At 43.4% G+C, this 15,786-nt stretch overlaps 1 protein-coding gene across 3 annotated transcripts in view; it reads left to right on the top strand.

Annotated features, from left to right (window-relative positions):
• Positions 1 to 14,899, top strand: part of rfwd3 (ring finger and WD repeat domain 3) — a 46,550-nt gene extending 31,651 nt beyond the window's left edge. For 2 of the 3 annotated variants that reach the window (XM_072518491.1, XM_072518493.1), the window contains 6 exons: positions 3,017 to 3,245; positions 4,379 to 4,529; positions 5,643 to 5,819; positions 6,426 to 6,640; positions 10,944 to 11,164; positions 13,600 to 14,899. In XM_072518491.1, the coding sequence (XP_072374592.1) occupies positions 3,017 to 3,245; positions 4,379 to 4,529; positions 5,643 to 5,819; positions 6,426 to 6,640; positions 10,944 to 11,164; positions 13,600 to 13,743 (1,137 nt within the window). In that variant the 3' untranslated portion in view covers positions 13,744 to 14,899. The remainder of the gene's footprint in view (positions 1 to 3,016; positions 3,246 to 4,378; positions 4,530 to 5,642; positions 5,820 to 6,425; positions 6,641 to 10,943; positions 11,165 to 13,599) is intronic. The other variant, XM_072518492.1, reaches the window with a different exon arrangement.
• Positions 14,900 to 15,786: the final 887 nt, after the last annotated feature.

Raw genomic sequence — 15,786 nt, 5'->3', positions numbered from 1 at the left:
TGGGTTTCCTCTGGATACTCCGGTTTCCTCCCACAGTCCAAAGATGCGCATGCTAAATTGCCCTTTAGTGTCCAAAAGGTTGGGCAGTGTTACTGGATTAAGGGGATAGGGTGGAGGCGTGTGCTTAAGTAAGGTACTCTGTCCAAGGGCTGGTGCAGACTCGATGGGCCCAATGGCCTCCTTCTGCACTGTAAATTCTATGATTCACGTGAGGCTCTATTGAGTGATGATCTCAAGATAATCCTGCTGTGGAACGTAGGGGCTGAGGCCAAATGTGAGATTGCCTCCTATATTTGCTTTAGAAACTCTTGCCTTAACCCAGCAACAGATTCTCAAGCAACCATAAGTTTGTGTTGTGATGGTTCATTGCAAGTCCAACTCTCCGTATTACTGCAACTAGAGGAAAGAAAAATGTAGCTCTGGTACACTCACTCCTGTAATATAAAAGTACCTTTTGGGTTTGCTGCCATAATCCCCACATCTCCCATTGTTAGCCTGAACCTTGATTGTTGTCGTTCTCCAGCAAGCCAAGAGGCTTAGTCGAGATGTTTTTGCTTGATTAGGTTTTCTCTAGAAAATGCATTGAATGTAAATAACTAGATGGTGTTGCATTAATTCTTGCACCTCATCAATAGTTGTATGTCCGTACTCCTATTTGTGGACGCAAACATATCAATCAGACAGGAATAATGATCAAATGATGAGTTGCTCAACATTCTTCATAAAAGAATTCCATCATGCTTTGGATTCTTAGCTATGTGTGTAGCGTGCATGTATCTAACTTTATTAGCCCCATGCCCCTATTGGGCTGGTCCTATGAGGTTGGTGCTCTGCGAATGGATTTGTGTGCAAATGTGCAAAAGAGAGTGGAAAAAGGCCTTCATAGGCACCTAGTCCAGATTCAGTGCTGACATTTGCAATTTTACTTTTCCTCTGCAATTTTCTGTGGGAGATGAGAAGAGAACCAGTGGTCAATTCATAAAATACTCTGGGGAAATTACTCTGTACCGCGAAGGGAATGGAGCAGCCTGTAGCCCGTTACTCAATGGATCAAGATTTGTGGGCAGTAGCAAAAAGCTATTCAGCAGGTTGGACAGCGTAGAGTTCCTCATTTCCAATATAATTTTGATGGGATTTCTGAGATCCAGTAACAGAACATTCAGTAGTAGGCTAATCAGCCAATCAAGTTGAAGAATTCTCGGGCAAGCACCACAAATCATTTTACAGTAAGGGAGAAACATAAATATGAGAGAACGTATTTTACCATTTAATTTCATACAAAATTTGCAATTTTTGAAAAACTGTCCTGATTGAACATTTTCATTCCTATTTTCACAGTGACAATAATGTGCATATAGTTCAAGTTCACAACAATCAGTAATTGTTAATGATTCAATGGTTGCATTGATGTCGCCTGAAGAAGTCCAGAATATCATTGACAGCAACATCCAGATTTCTTTTTTTTTTCTTTAAAATTTAGTGTACCCAATTAATTTTTTCCAATTTAAGGGGAAATTTAACGTGGCCAATCCACCTACCCTGCACATCTTTTGGGTTGTGGGGGTGAAACCCACGCAAACACTGGGAGAATGTGCAAACTCCACACAAACAGTGACCCAGAGCCGGGATCGAACTTGGGACTTGGGTGCTGTGAGGCAGCAGTGCTAACCACTGTGCCACCATGCTGCCCCTTACACCAGATTTCTGTATTTAACTGCTGTCCGTTTCTGGTGACAGCTTCATTATTACTACTACCAGATATTCTTAGTCTAATGGCGGCTAATGTTATCCTCTTCGAAGGCTTTTGTTCAGAGCACTTTTGCTCCATCTGTTTTGCTGGTCTCTTCAACAGTGCGATGTCTATTGGTGGACTTTTCAACACTTTAACCTACCTCTGCCTGACTACTCTAATGTTCTCTAGTTTTGCGTTCCTATCCACCTCACCGATTCAATCAGGCTCTGTCCAAACCAATCCAACCCCTTTATTTGAAACAAATCTCGATCATTTCTTCAATCTGTGAATCAAGTAAATTCTCGAACACCAGGAGCTTCTCCAAATCACTAAAACATCTTGGTTGGGTATCATTCGGGATGCTCTGCTCAGCACTGTCTCTAGATCCTTTTTATCCTTTGCCATGTTTGGGGGCCAAAGTTGGGCACTTCTCAAATCCTTGTATAGCCTCGGTAAATATTCTTTGTATGCTTGTTTTTATTAATTCAATATAAAACCATTGAACAGCAATGATCCCTGGTCTCTTATTTGATTTGTTGCTTCAACTGGTGTTTCTGCATATTGTAAATATTTCTGTATTTTCCTAATCCCCATTGAAGGACAGTTTCATATTTGAGTCCGCTTATTTGCTGATCTGAAATCTATTGATTTGGCCCAAATTGTTAACCCTAATATTTTCTGCAATTTGCGAGTTGACAAATGATCCAGCCAAGCTGGAACTCATCAGTGGCGTGGTCCCAAACTCTGAGCTTTCTGGAGCTCTGCTCTGTATGCAGCTTTGTGAATTAAGGCCTGGCATGCAAAGCTGTATTTTCCATTTGGCATCTTTGAAGGACAGCAGCTAATCTTGGTAGAGCCAAAATTTGCAAGTAATACTGAGGCACGATTGAGAATCAGTTCAACAATAAGCGGGCTACAGGGCAGAGACACAACAGAATATCAGACTAAACTGCGCATAGAATAGAAGATAGCATCTGGGTGTGTATTGAGTTTCCTCCACATGTAGCTGTGTGAACTTTTTATATATGAAATTCCCTGTTTATGAAGCCAAATATTGAATTCCCTGTGTAGGTATATTTGTAACTGTATATTAAATCCTTTCTGTACTGTATTCCCTGTGTGCATGCGTGTGTGTGTGATATTATAGCTATATACTGAATATATTTTGAACTTCGCTCTCAGCTGGGTTCCTTCTGACTGTGCGACTATGTTGGACGGAGTATGTCTAACTATATTTGATTCTTTTGTGAAAATGACATTGAATTTTCTGTGTCTCTACTATAGGAACTGAGATGTCTGATTGCCAGGCACAATCCAAGTGCTTCTCAAGGCCCCTCTAGTTCCTGTAATTCCCTAACTGGTCACACCAGTTCTAGTCAAAGTCAGTGCAAGTACCAGTTTGAGAAAGGAATCATGGTTTCGCAGAGTGGGAACTGCCGAGTCATGGCATATTCTGCTTTGATGAGCTGTCTCGTTGTGTCCCAACCTTCTCCTCAAACAACTCTCCTACCTGGTAAGCTGCACATGGGGTTTCTACAACTGCTACTAGTTTCTGCTAAAGTGCTGACTTGCAGTTAAAATGTCTCAAAACTAGTAACCTCGGGGCCGAGTCTGTTGAAATTTGGATATTGCTGCTTTTCAGAGAAATAAGTCAGGGGCTGGATTCTCCGCCGGCGGGATGCTCTGTTTTGCCAGCAGCCCGGGGGTTTCCCGACGACGTTGGGCTGCTCCACAATGGGAAACGCCATTGACTAGCCGGAGTAACGGAGCATCCCGCCGGCAGGGTGAAGCAGAAAGAGCCCAGCCCCCGAACCTTAATTCAATTAATAGCCACATGAAATCGAGTGAATATATTTCCTTTTATTAATGTTTGAAAATAGAATACATAATAGTGAAGAAACAACATTTGAGGGATAAATTAAATAATACACGTACGGCTGACTCTTAGACTCGGGTCTGGTGGGATCAAGAAGCACTCTGACTACTCAGCATGGAAAAGAGTAGCTGATAATTTGTGCAGTGTGTCTCCGTGCCAGTGCAGCGCACAGCTGAATTGTCCCGCTACGTTTTACTCATTTAATAATTAATCAAATTGCATTGCAACTTATAAAAATGTTTGGTTTTCAGGCAACCCCAGTATTTGGATAACCAATTTGAGATAGTGTCCTGGTATCTAAGTTACAGTTCCCAAAATTCTGTCTGCTCTTCAGCTTCCCATTCATTTCCCCTAAATTGAGGCTCAAGTTTCCTGCAGCAGTCCTTTTGTCCTCTCTAATCTTTTCCTTGCTGCTTTCTCTCTGGTCTTTGTCCTATCTTTCTTCTGTGGTGAGATTTTGGGCTACTTTATAGATCTTGCTGCAAGATGGGATGCATTGATGTAAAAGATGATACATCAGTACATTGGTAAAACTTATTGCTACAGCAAAAACATAAAATTCTGGACAATCTCAGCAGGTCTGACAGCATCTGTGGGGAGAGAGATCAGAGCTAACATTTCTGGAGTCAAACTATTTTACCAATCAGTTTTGGATTTTTATTTTAAGGTGCAGTTATATTTACCTATATTTTTGCAATTGCATTGCAATTAAGGTAACTTCATTAGTTAATTGTTTGCTGCCCAACTTACCTCATTTGTCTGCTGCATAGGGTGTGGCGTGAAGAAGATAAGTGGGATGAACTTCCGCAGCACCCAGTATGTTCCAATCCATTCTAAACAGATCAGAGGTCTGGCATTCAGTGACCATCCCGACAGCGTACTCCTTTCTGCATCCCTGGACAACACCATCAAATTAACCAGGTAAATGGGCATCGAACTACAGCGGGCATTGGATAAGGGATCAAAGCATTGACAAAATGTCAAGTTTTCACGCGTGCCTTCCAAGACTCGATCTTGATCAATACTTGTTAATTTCCTGTTGTTGGAGGTTGAGAAACCTGTGCACGGTTCTCGTATTCAGGTATGCTGGTCTTTGGTTCTTGTTTTTCTGCATGTCTCTTAACTGTCTTTGAGGGTGGCAGACACATGGAATCCTCTGCATACTTGCAATCTGGGTGAATTAGTTGTTTCGGACTTGAGGCTGTCACGTTAAAAAATGTTGCCGCACTTATCTTGCAGGAGAACTCTGCCTACACTTTCCACCACTGCTTTTCAGGAACAAGGAACTGCAGTTGATCTGCTCCCTGGACATTTTTTATTCCTGTTTCCTCTCTTGAAGGGGTTGGCTTTTTCCTGGAATCCGATTCCACTGGCAACGATCATTCTCCAAATGACATGCCTATGCAAATCTAAATCTCAAAAGTTAGCAGGCTATTTGACTGCCAGAGCATTACAGCTCACTCATACACTTAGATAAGGAGTTGCTGGTAATAGAGGAGCAGGTTCCTGGTCAATCCTTGAACCCATAGCTCAGTATACAGGTTAGCGGTTGTGGTGCTAGCCTTGCATTCGGAGGTTATGAACCCAGATGACGTTATGGTAAGATATCAAATTGTATTTAATATTTCTTCTAATGTGGGACCATAAAATGACTTCAAAATTATTGATACCATTCACTAAGTAGCCCCGCAAGAAATTCTAAAAACATTGGAAGAAGGCCCACCCCCACCACAAACTCATCTGGGCACAGTATCTCTCATCCCAAGAAGAAATGGCAGCTGAGGGCAGCTCAGGCTGACCCGTAGTCCCTTCGTGCTGCTATAGGATGAAACTGGCCTTGGCATAAAGCCAAGTCCTTTGCGGTCTGCATAATCCTGCAGCTCACTGATAGGAACAGTCTAGAATTGCAGCCACATTTTATCTGCATTGTTTTCTTTCCTGTGGTGAACTATCCAAGATGTTGACAATGCTATTCCATCACCCTGTGCTTGGCCTAACTGCCTGCAACGATCCTGTTAATTACTGTCTTTGTAGCCTGATTGCCAACACTGTGGTTCAGACGTACAACACTGGCCGCCCTGTCTGGAGCTGCTGCTGGTGCTCAGATGACACAAACTACATCTATGCTGGGCTGATAAATGGTTCCATCTTGATTTACGACATGAGGGACACCACCACACATGTCCAGGAGCTGCCATCACAGGGTTCCAGGTGGGTTTTTTCAATACGTTGTGGAGTTTTACTTTTTGCTGGTGTACTAGGTTACTGTATTTGTCCCTTCTGATGCTTGCTATAGTCCTTGCATATCAGCAGTTGCACAGCAGGCTGGATCTCCCAGGAGCTGATAATGTGGCATTTGTTGCAATGAACCAGTGGGAAGCTTCACCTGCAGTGCATTCAGATAATCAAGCATGTAACATTGTTTTACAAAGTGCATTAGAAGACTTGACTAATCATATATGGTGCATTCTAGAACTACAGGGATTGATGGGACCGGGAGGTAGAGAGTGGCAAGGGCGCCTTTTCCTTTGAGTAACCTTTCAGGCCCAAGTCACATGACTGGCCCACATTGTATCCTAGAAAAAATGTCCATCACATCTGTCCTATTTTTACTAGGATCTGCCTCCATTATTCCAAGACTAGTTTTCTGATCTATGTATAATTGCTAGTGAATACATTTATAGTTGTGATTCTCTCATTTGCTTCCTGCCCCTCCTAATGCAGTTATATGTGAAAAAAATATTTTAATTTTCTCCCTCTTGTCACCTGTGATTGCATATTATAACTTTTTTCCCTGTTGTACATTTCAATATGTAGGTGTCCTGTGACTTCATTGTCTTATCTCCCACGTATGGCTTCTGCAGCATTTCCATGCGGTGGTCTGGTGGCCGGCACCCTGGAGGGAGGGTGCTTCTGGGAGCAGAAATCCACAAACACATACAAGGCGCATTTGCTGCCCCTAGAAGTTGGAAGCTGCACAGATATACAGATCGAACCCACGATGCGACACTGTCTCGTTACTTACAGGCCAAGTACGTTGGACAACATTTGGGAGGAGGTGGGGGAGTTATGGCATGCCCAATGAAGCAGTTATGGACACTGAATCTTTTAGGCCATCTGGCTTGAATGGAAGGCAGAGTGATACTGGCTTTAGTGCCCTTGAGTGAGAGAAGATGGAACCAGCCAGGATTGTATACTGCTGGTCCAGTAAGCCTCATGGGTGAAGACAGCATCAGGCTCCAGGGTGGCACAGTGGTTAGCATGCTGCCTCACAGCTCCAGGGAGTTGGGTTCAATTCCGGCCTCAGGTGACTGCCTGGAGTTTGTATGTTCCCCCCCGTGCCTGCGTGAGTTTCCTCCGGGTGCTTTGGTTTCCTCCCACGGTCCAAAGATGTGCAGGTTAGATAGATTGGCAATGCTAAATTGCCCCTCGGTGTCCAAAAGGTTGGGTGGGGTTACTGGCTTATGGGGATAGGGTGGAGGCATGGACTTAAGTATGGTGCTCTTTCCAAGGGCCGATGCAGACTCCATGGGCCGAATGGCCTCATGCACTGTAAATTCTATGACTTGGCCTCTCAAGCCTGCTCTGCCATTCAATAAGATCATGGCTGATCTGATTGTAACGTCCGCTCTGCATTCCCGCCTATCCCAACAACTTTTCACCCCTTTACCAAGAATCTATCTACATTTGACTTTAAAAATATTCAAAGACTGTGCTTCACTGCTTTTTGAAGAAGAGTTCCAAAGATTTATGAGTCTCGGTGAGAGAAAAATGTACTCCTCATCTGTCTTAAATGAACGGCCCCTTATTTTTAAATAGTGACCCGTAGAAAAGTTACAGCGCAGAAGGAGGCCATTCGGCCCAACTTATCCATGTCAGCCCGAGGACACCCTTTCTAATCCCACCTTCCTGCACCCAGTCCATAGCCCTGCAGCGTACAACACTTGAGCTGCAGATCCAGATTTTTTTTTTTTTAAGTTTAGGGCCTCCGCCACCAACTTAGGCAGCAAATTCCAAACTCCCACAATACTCTACCTAAAAAAAGTTATTCCTCATGTCCTCTTTAACCTTCTGCCATTTATCTTGAATCTATGTCCCCTGGTTCTAAAATTATCCGTAAAGGGAAATGATTTTATCTTGTCCACTCTTATCACTTCTGCTCATAATTTTGTACACCTCCATTAAGTCACCCCTCAGCCTTCTTTGTTCCAAAGAAACTAACCCCAACCTATCCAATCGCTCCTTGTAGCTGCACTTTTCTAGCCCTGGCAACATTCTTGTAAACCTCCCCTGCACTTGGAGAGAGCAATTATGTCCTTCCTGTAATGTGGCGACCAGAACTGCACACTACTCCAGTTGTGGCCTCACCAGTTTTTATACCATTCCAGCATTATATCTTTACCTTGATATTCTATACCTTTACCTATAAAGCAGAGCATTTCATGTGCGTTTTTAAAAATCTTGTCTACTTGGAACTGCTGCCTTTAGGGACCTGTGAACTTGTAAGCCAAGATCACTCACTTCGTGGTGCAGTGGTTAGCACTGCTTCTTCATGGCATCAAGGATCCGGGTTCGATCATGGTCCCAGGGCACTGTCCATGTGGAGCTTGCACATTCTCCCTGTGTCTGCATGGGTCTCACCCCCACAACCCAAAGATGTGCAAGGTAGGTGAATTGGCCACACTAAATTGCCCCTTAATTGGAATTTTTTTTAAAAACGATCTCTCACTTCATCTACCCTTTAGTATGTTCCCATTTATGTGTACTCCCTATAACTGTTTGACCTTCATAAATGCATGACCTCACACTTCTGTGTTAAATTCCATCTGCCACTTTATTGTCCACTCCACCAACCAGTTACATTCATTTGGAGATTATCGCTATCCTCTACACTGTCCACCACTCAGCAAATCTTTGTGTTGACTGTAAACTTCCCAATTGTGCCCCCCGCATTCACGTCCAAATCGTTAATATATAACGCACAGCAAGGGTCCCAACACCGAGCTTCTGGAACACCACTTGAAATAACTTTCCATTTGCAAGGCCAGCCATTAACCATTTATCCTTTGTTTCCTGTTACTAAATCAACGTTTTATCCAGTTTGCCACATTGCCCTGTATCCCATGGGCGTTTACTTTTTGACCAATCTGCCATGTGGGACCTTGTCAGAATCCTTGCTAAAATCCATGTATACAACATCCACTGCACTACCTTCATAAACCCTTCTTGTCATTTCTTCAAAGAATTCAATCAAATTTGTGAGGCAAGACCTTCCTTTATCAAATCCTTGCTGACTATCCCTGACTAGTCCATGCCTTTAATCTTATCTCTCAGGATTGATTCTACTAATTTGCCCACTACCAATGTAAGACTAATATAGTTGTTTTGCATTTCCTTCAATCCCTTTTTAAACAATGGAACCTCTTTCGTTTGCATTTCTCCAGCACCTCCCCTGTATCAAGTGAGGATTGAAAAATCATCCTCCGAGCATCTGCTATGTCCTCCCTGACCTCCTTCAGTAACCTCTGAAACAATCCAATTGGCCCTGACAACTTATCAACTTTCAAAGATTCCAACCCTTCAAGTACTTCCTCTCTCTTTATGATCATACCATCTAATATCTCCATTTTCCTCCTGGACTTCTATATCTGCATCATCCATTTCCTTTGTAAACACAGACAAAATATTCATTTAAAACCCTTCGCACAGCCTCTGCATCTACACAAGTTCTCTTTTTCCTCTCTAATAGATCCCATTTTTTCCTCAACCAACCATTTACCATTAATTTTTTAAAAATAAATTTAGAGTGCCCAATTTAAAAAAAAAAAATAATAAAAAAAATGTTTTTCCAATTAAGACAGTAAGAAGTCTTACAACACCAGGTTAAAGTCCAACAGGTTTGTTTCAAACACTAGCTTTCGGAGCACTGCTCCTTCCTCAGGTGAATGAAGAGGTATGTTCCAGAAACACATATATAGACAAATTCAAAGATGCAAGACAATGCTTTGAATGCGAGCATTTGCAGTTAATTAAGTGTTCACAGATCCAGAGATAGGGGTAACCCCAGGTTAAAGAGGCGTGAATTGTCTCAAGCCAGGATAGTTGGTAGGATTTCGCAAGCCCAGGCAAGATGGTGGGAGATGAACGTAATGCGACATGAATCCCAGGTCCCGGTTGAGGCCGCACTCTTATGTGAAACTTGGCTATAAGTTTCTGCTCGGCGATTCTGCGCTGTCGCGCATCCTGAAGGCTGCCTTGGAGAACGCTTACCCGGAGATCAGAGGCTGAATGCCCTTGACTGCTGAAGTGTTCCCCGACTGGAAGGGAACATTCCTGCCTGGTGATTGTCGCACGATGTCCGTTCATTCATTGTCGCAGCGTCTGCATGGTCTCGCCAATGTACCATGCTTCGGGACATCCTTTCCTGCAGCATATGAGGTAGACCACATTGGCCGAGTCGCACGAGTATGAACCGCGTACCTGGTGGGTGGTGTTCTCACGTGTAATGGTGGTATCCATGTCGATGATCTGGCACATCTTGCAGAGATTGCCATGGCAGGGTTGTGTGGTGTCGTGGTCGCTGTTCTGAAGGATGGGTAGTTTGCTGCAAACAATGGTTTGTTTGAGATTGCGCGGTTGTTTGAAGGCAAGTAGTGGGGGTGTGGGGATGACCTTGGCAAGATGTTCATCTTCATCGATGACTTGTTGAAGGTTGCGAAGAAGATGTCGTAGTTTCTCCGCTCCGGGAAAGGAGAAACTACGACATCATCTTCGCAGCCTTCTACTTGCCTTCAAACAACCGCGCAACCTCAAACAAACCATTGTTTGCAGAAAACTACCCAGCCTTCAGAACGGCGACCACGACACCACACAACCCTGCTATGGCAATCTCTGCAAGACGTGCCAGATCATCGACATGAATACCACCATTATACGCGAGAACACCACCCACCCGCAGTTCTCCGAAAGCTAGTGTTTGAAACAAACCTGTTGCACTTTAACCTGGTGTTGTAAGACTTCTTACTGTGCTCACCCCAGTCCAATGCCGGCATCTCCATATCATTCCAATTAAGAGGCGATTTAGTGTGGTCAATCCACCTAACCTGCACATCTTTTGGGTTGTGGGGATGAAACCCACGCAGACACCTTTTACCATTAATATATTTATAAAATATCTTCCCCCAGTTCTGAAAGACCCACTTTCCTCGTGTTGCTGGCAGCTGTGGCGCTAAATCTCAGCAAACACCCTCACCTGTTGAAAGGGAGAATTTTATACTTTCAAAATTGAAAACCGCTGCCACTCTTAAATGCATGATGAATGTTTTCTTTTTAAAGCAGGTAAAACTCATAGTTCTTTACGGTGTGTGATGATGGAGCTGTCGAGCAGTCCTTCCCCAGATTCGCTGGAAAACCTAGTCTGCACATGTTACCCGGTGCAAACGTTTCAAGCGGGCCCGACGTGTAAACTACTCACCAAAAATGCCATTTTTGCAAGTCCAGAGAATGACGGCACTGTCTTGGTGTGTGCTGGGGATGAGGCAACCAACAGTGCTATGGTAGGTGATGGCAATCCTTCTTCTCCATCAACTTTGTCACCAGCTACATCTTCGATTATCGACTTTCAGATTAGCTTCCTTGACATTCTGCGCTCGGAGTTACAGCATGGCAGCCGGTTAGATTATTGAGGACAACGGTGGTAGATTGTTCTGTTGTATTCTTCATAAAATCAGGGTCAAATAATGATTGAAAATATGAACAAAGTGTGAAGGGAGCATAAGCCCCTCTTTTTTTTTTTTTTTTTTTTTTTTTTCCCCCCACTCAAAAAATTATACATAATCACCCCCTTTTCTGAACCCCAGTCAGCAACCCCTCTTCCCAAACCCCCTTCTCCCAAAAGACGTGCTTGTTAGGTGAATTGGATATTCTGAATTCTCCCTCAGTGCAGCCGAACAGGCGCCGGAGTGTGGCGACTGGGGGATTTTCACAGTAACTTCATTGCAGTGTTAGTGTAAGCCTGCTTGTGACACTAATAAAGATTATTATAAACTTAGCAGCCTCTCTTACTTGCTGCCCTTTCTGTGTCGCTTCCAGTATCTGAGAAGCAGATGCTGTCTTGGGTAAGGACCAGATCACACACTAAAGCTACCACTCACCTTTCCGGCTCAGCCACAGCACTATTTGTTTTTTTTCTGCACTCAGTTGGTGACGGAGTTACACTTGCCAGCCTCAAGCTGCACCAAGCAGCCGCGCAAACATCCTGGGCCTGCTCTGCACTCACCACTAATAAAACGATTAATCTAGGAGCACTTTGGGTTACTGTTTGGCAGAAATAATTCAGTTGTTTCAAGGGCTGTCCCACTCGAGCCTCTGGACTGGGTTGGCTCCTACGCACAATTGACGTGACTGCTCAGAGGAGGGCATCTCGTGACTCCAAATGTTACCTCTGTGACCCCATTGGGGCTTGCCGCCCACATAGTGGGAATCCCTGTGGTTGATTCCATCACCAGGCTGTGATTTGTACAAGAGTGGGCTTCCAGCCAATTGACAATCACTGCCATACAACTTTCAGGACAATGAACCCGTGTGCTTATGTGATACACTACAGGCTGCCTCTCTGCAACACAGTGCGTGGTGCCCGATTGTCAGCAGTTGTAATTTCACTGGCATAGTTCAGCTGCAGTAAGTCTCAGTGAAGTGTCTTCATGTTTATTACAGATAATGACCAATGGTGCCTTTGAACACATATTCACGGTTCACCGATCCTGCAGTATAGTTGTAAGAGCTGTGTACACACTCTTAATTCTGGGTGGCTAGTATATTTTAGTGATTTCTGGTGTGATCCTGAGTTAAGCCACATGGTGGCAGCAGGTATGCTCAGACTTGTGATTGAGGGTTCTATTTTGTCCAATTAAAATGAAATGAATACTTTGGTCATGGGCAGCACTGGTGAGAGCATCCAGATTATGTGGTACACTCATCCTGCAGTTCTGCGTGAGATTTTAGACTCCCGGTGTTGAATTCGATTTAAAACATGAATTCATAAAAGCTGATTATTTAACTTAACTTGAACTCATTGAAGATTTGGTGTCATGGAAAAATGATCCGTGGTGGTGCAGTGGTTATCACTGCTGTCTCACAGCGCCGAGGACCCGGGTTCGATCCCGGCCTGGGGTCACTATCTGTGTGGAGTTTGCACATTCTCTCCATGCTGGCATGGGTCTCACCCCCACAACCCAAAGATGTACAGGATAGGTGGATTGGCCACGCTAAATTGCTCCTTAATTGGAAAATTTAAAGAAAAAGAAAAGTGATTCCGTTTTCTTTCCATTCCATTTGCCGCAATGTAATTTTGCAACTTGTTTGATCATTTTTGCTGATGCCATGTAAAGATGAAAAGCAATCTATAACCAAGCGTGCTGAGCATATGTGAAGGGGGTGGGGTCATGCTGTTTAATAGAGGACCAATGTGTGTTTGCATGATGAAAAAAGGGTGGGAATGAGAGGAATGATGGCTAGACAGAAGGCTGCTTGGCAAACGTGGGTGGGAGGAAGATTGAGGGATTGTGTAAATGTTGTTAGACTGGACACAATCCAGTGATGTGTATAAAAGTTGGCAAACTTTCTGATTTTAAAATGCTGACGATGCACAGCGAGTTTCTTGACATCTGTGAAAGGAAAATTTGCATTCATCTATAAACTGCACCTCCTTGTTGGATCATCTGACTGTGAACCGGCTGCTTTGTTTCCAGCATTTAATTTTACTTTAGTTCCTGGTATTTGTGTGTTTCATGTCATTTTTCTGCCCTTTCTCCCTGTAACCTACCATAAATGTGGGAATGTCAGGGTTAGACTGTTGAGAGGGGATTGTTAGTGGAGAAAGAAACAAAACACCCTGATTGTTTGACCTGTAGAATTCTGCAGGCTGCCTCGGTTCAGTTTTGTCTGCAGGTGTCTGACCATGTTAACCCTTTTTACTTTCTTGATGTGGCAGGTGTGGAATGCAGGGAGTGGCTCCCTCATCCAGAAGCTCCAAGCCGACCAGCCTGTACTGGATATCTGCCCCTTTGAGGTGAATCACACTAATCTTTTGGGAACTCTGACAGAAAAAATGGTCAAGATCTACAAGTGGGCCTGATGGGACTTTGTGCTTAAGTGCTCGCCTTCGAAGACTCACTCGGATTGGAAATCTATGGCCCAAGGTTGGTGTTGATGTCATAAATGAGTTGCTCCACTGCACCTGACCAGGAAACAAAGCAACTTTTTTAAAACTAGCCCAGCTGTCCTCACAGGTTGAGTTGGATTTCTTTGACTGCCCAATCCGAGCTGTTTCCTGGTAATCCACAAATTTCCCCCTTTGTTTTAAACCGTGGCCTTTACTTAAATATAATGATCAGTAGTCTCACATTTCCAAAGGTTTGCTACTTTCTGATGAATGTTTATTTGTTTTCATATTTGTGACATTTCCAGGGAGACTGTTTTTGAATAAAAGCCCTATTCATGTCTTTTTTTTTTTTCTTTTGCTATTTTTCTTCATGGAGATTCATTCCCACCTTTGCCTCTAATCTGTGTCCCAATACCAGGAAACCACTTGGTGATTTGCAGTGAATCATCTACCCAAATGTGCATTTGTTTCCCCTTCCACTGGCGATAGGGACTTTCTAACCTCCCCTTCACTGACTCTTGCAATAAACCGCCAAAGAGTTGAAAGTACCAGTGATGATTCAGTGGCGTATTGTCTTATTACTGCTGTGGACTGGTCTGCTACACTGCCACTTGAAGCCACCTTTTGTTTTAAATCCCCCTAGATCTTGATCTGTTTGATAACAAAGTAGAAAGGGTTCCGGCCAGGGAAATCTGCAGAGGAATATTGAGGTCACGGTATACTGTGTAATGCCTTGACCTCTTTCTATTTATTTTGGGTGACTTGATTTTTGGTTCTGTTGATTTGATTGGGAAATAGAGATTCACATAGACAAATGCTTATTTTGTCTTTTAATAAGGAAACAGATGTGATATTTAATAATTCCAAGGTTGAGGGAGGGAGTCCATGACTGAGTATATACATCCATGAAGGTTATGTGACTGAAAGGCGGAAACCTAGTCTGATTCCGTGCAGAAGCATTGCCCAATGGGTTGCCGGTGAGGGCTTTGAAAGACATTGCCTGGAGCTGTAATGATTGTGTGCTTGAATGGAAAATCTGTATCTGCTAATTGTGTACAATTTGAACTTTGCTAATGTACAGTATTGCCATTTTCTTATTACTTTGAAATAAAAAAAAATGTGAACTCTATTTGTTTTCTTCTAGACAACAGTAATAGTAGAACACTAGCAGCATTTCTGTATCAGACCTGTACTGTGAGCAACTTCAATAATGTGCCAGAGTTGTCAACTGGGCTTTTGTCACTTTCCACATAGTGCTAACTGAACCTTGGTGTACTGGGATTGACGTTTTACAGTCTGTGGCAACCAAATACCTGTTGTATTTCCAATATTGGAAACTTGCTTGACTATTTTCTGTGAGAATTTTGTGTTCGTTTAACGGAAGTTCACCTGAGTGATATTTCATGATTGATTAGCCTGTGAATCTTACTGAGGCTCAGGTGAATAATAGCCACTTGGGCAAGATACAGAAGGTTGGAAATGTTTGTCAATAAATGAAAGGAATATTTGGGGTTATGGGTGATGTTATATGGCTTATAATGGGGGTAGCACCAGGAATAGTCTCAGCCTAGCTAAGTGACCTCTTCGGATTACACTGGTAGTGGGATTATATAAAATGATGGGACAGGCCATGTGGCCCAAAAACCTGGGTTCGTCTTTATGCTAATTGAGTCCTCCAATTCTATTTACTTCATCTTGCCCTATCAATCTAACCTATTGCTTTCTCCCTCATATCTCCTTTGCCTCAATCAGCCCATAAATTAACAAGTTCTACATTTTTAAATAACTTTTTTCTCCAACTAAGGGGCAATTTAGCGTGGCCAATCTGCCTACCCTGCACATCTTTGAGTTGTGGGGGTGAGACCCACGCAGACACGGGGAGAATGTGCAAACTCCACATGGATAGTGACCGAGGGCTGAGATCAAACCTAGGTCCTTGGTGCCATGAGACAGCAGTGCTAACCACTGGGCCAAAGTTCTAGATTCTAGCTCCTCTCTGGGTAATGCAGTTTCTCC

Source organism: Scyliorhinus torazame, chromosome 10, assembly GCF_047496885.1.
Source record: "Scyliorhinus torazame isolate Kashiwa2021f chromosome 10, sScyTor2.1, whole genome shotgun sequence".
NCBI classification, from domain to species: Eukaryota; Metazoa; Chordata; class Chondrichthyes; order Carcharhiniformes; family Scyliorhinidae; genus Scyliorhinus; species Scyliorhinus torazame.
This window is presented reverse-complemented; position numbering and strand designations above follow the sequence as displayed.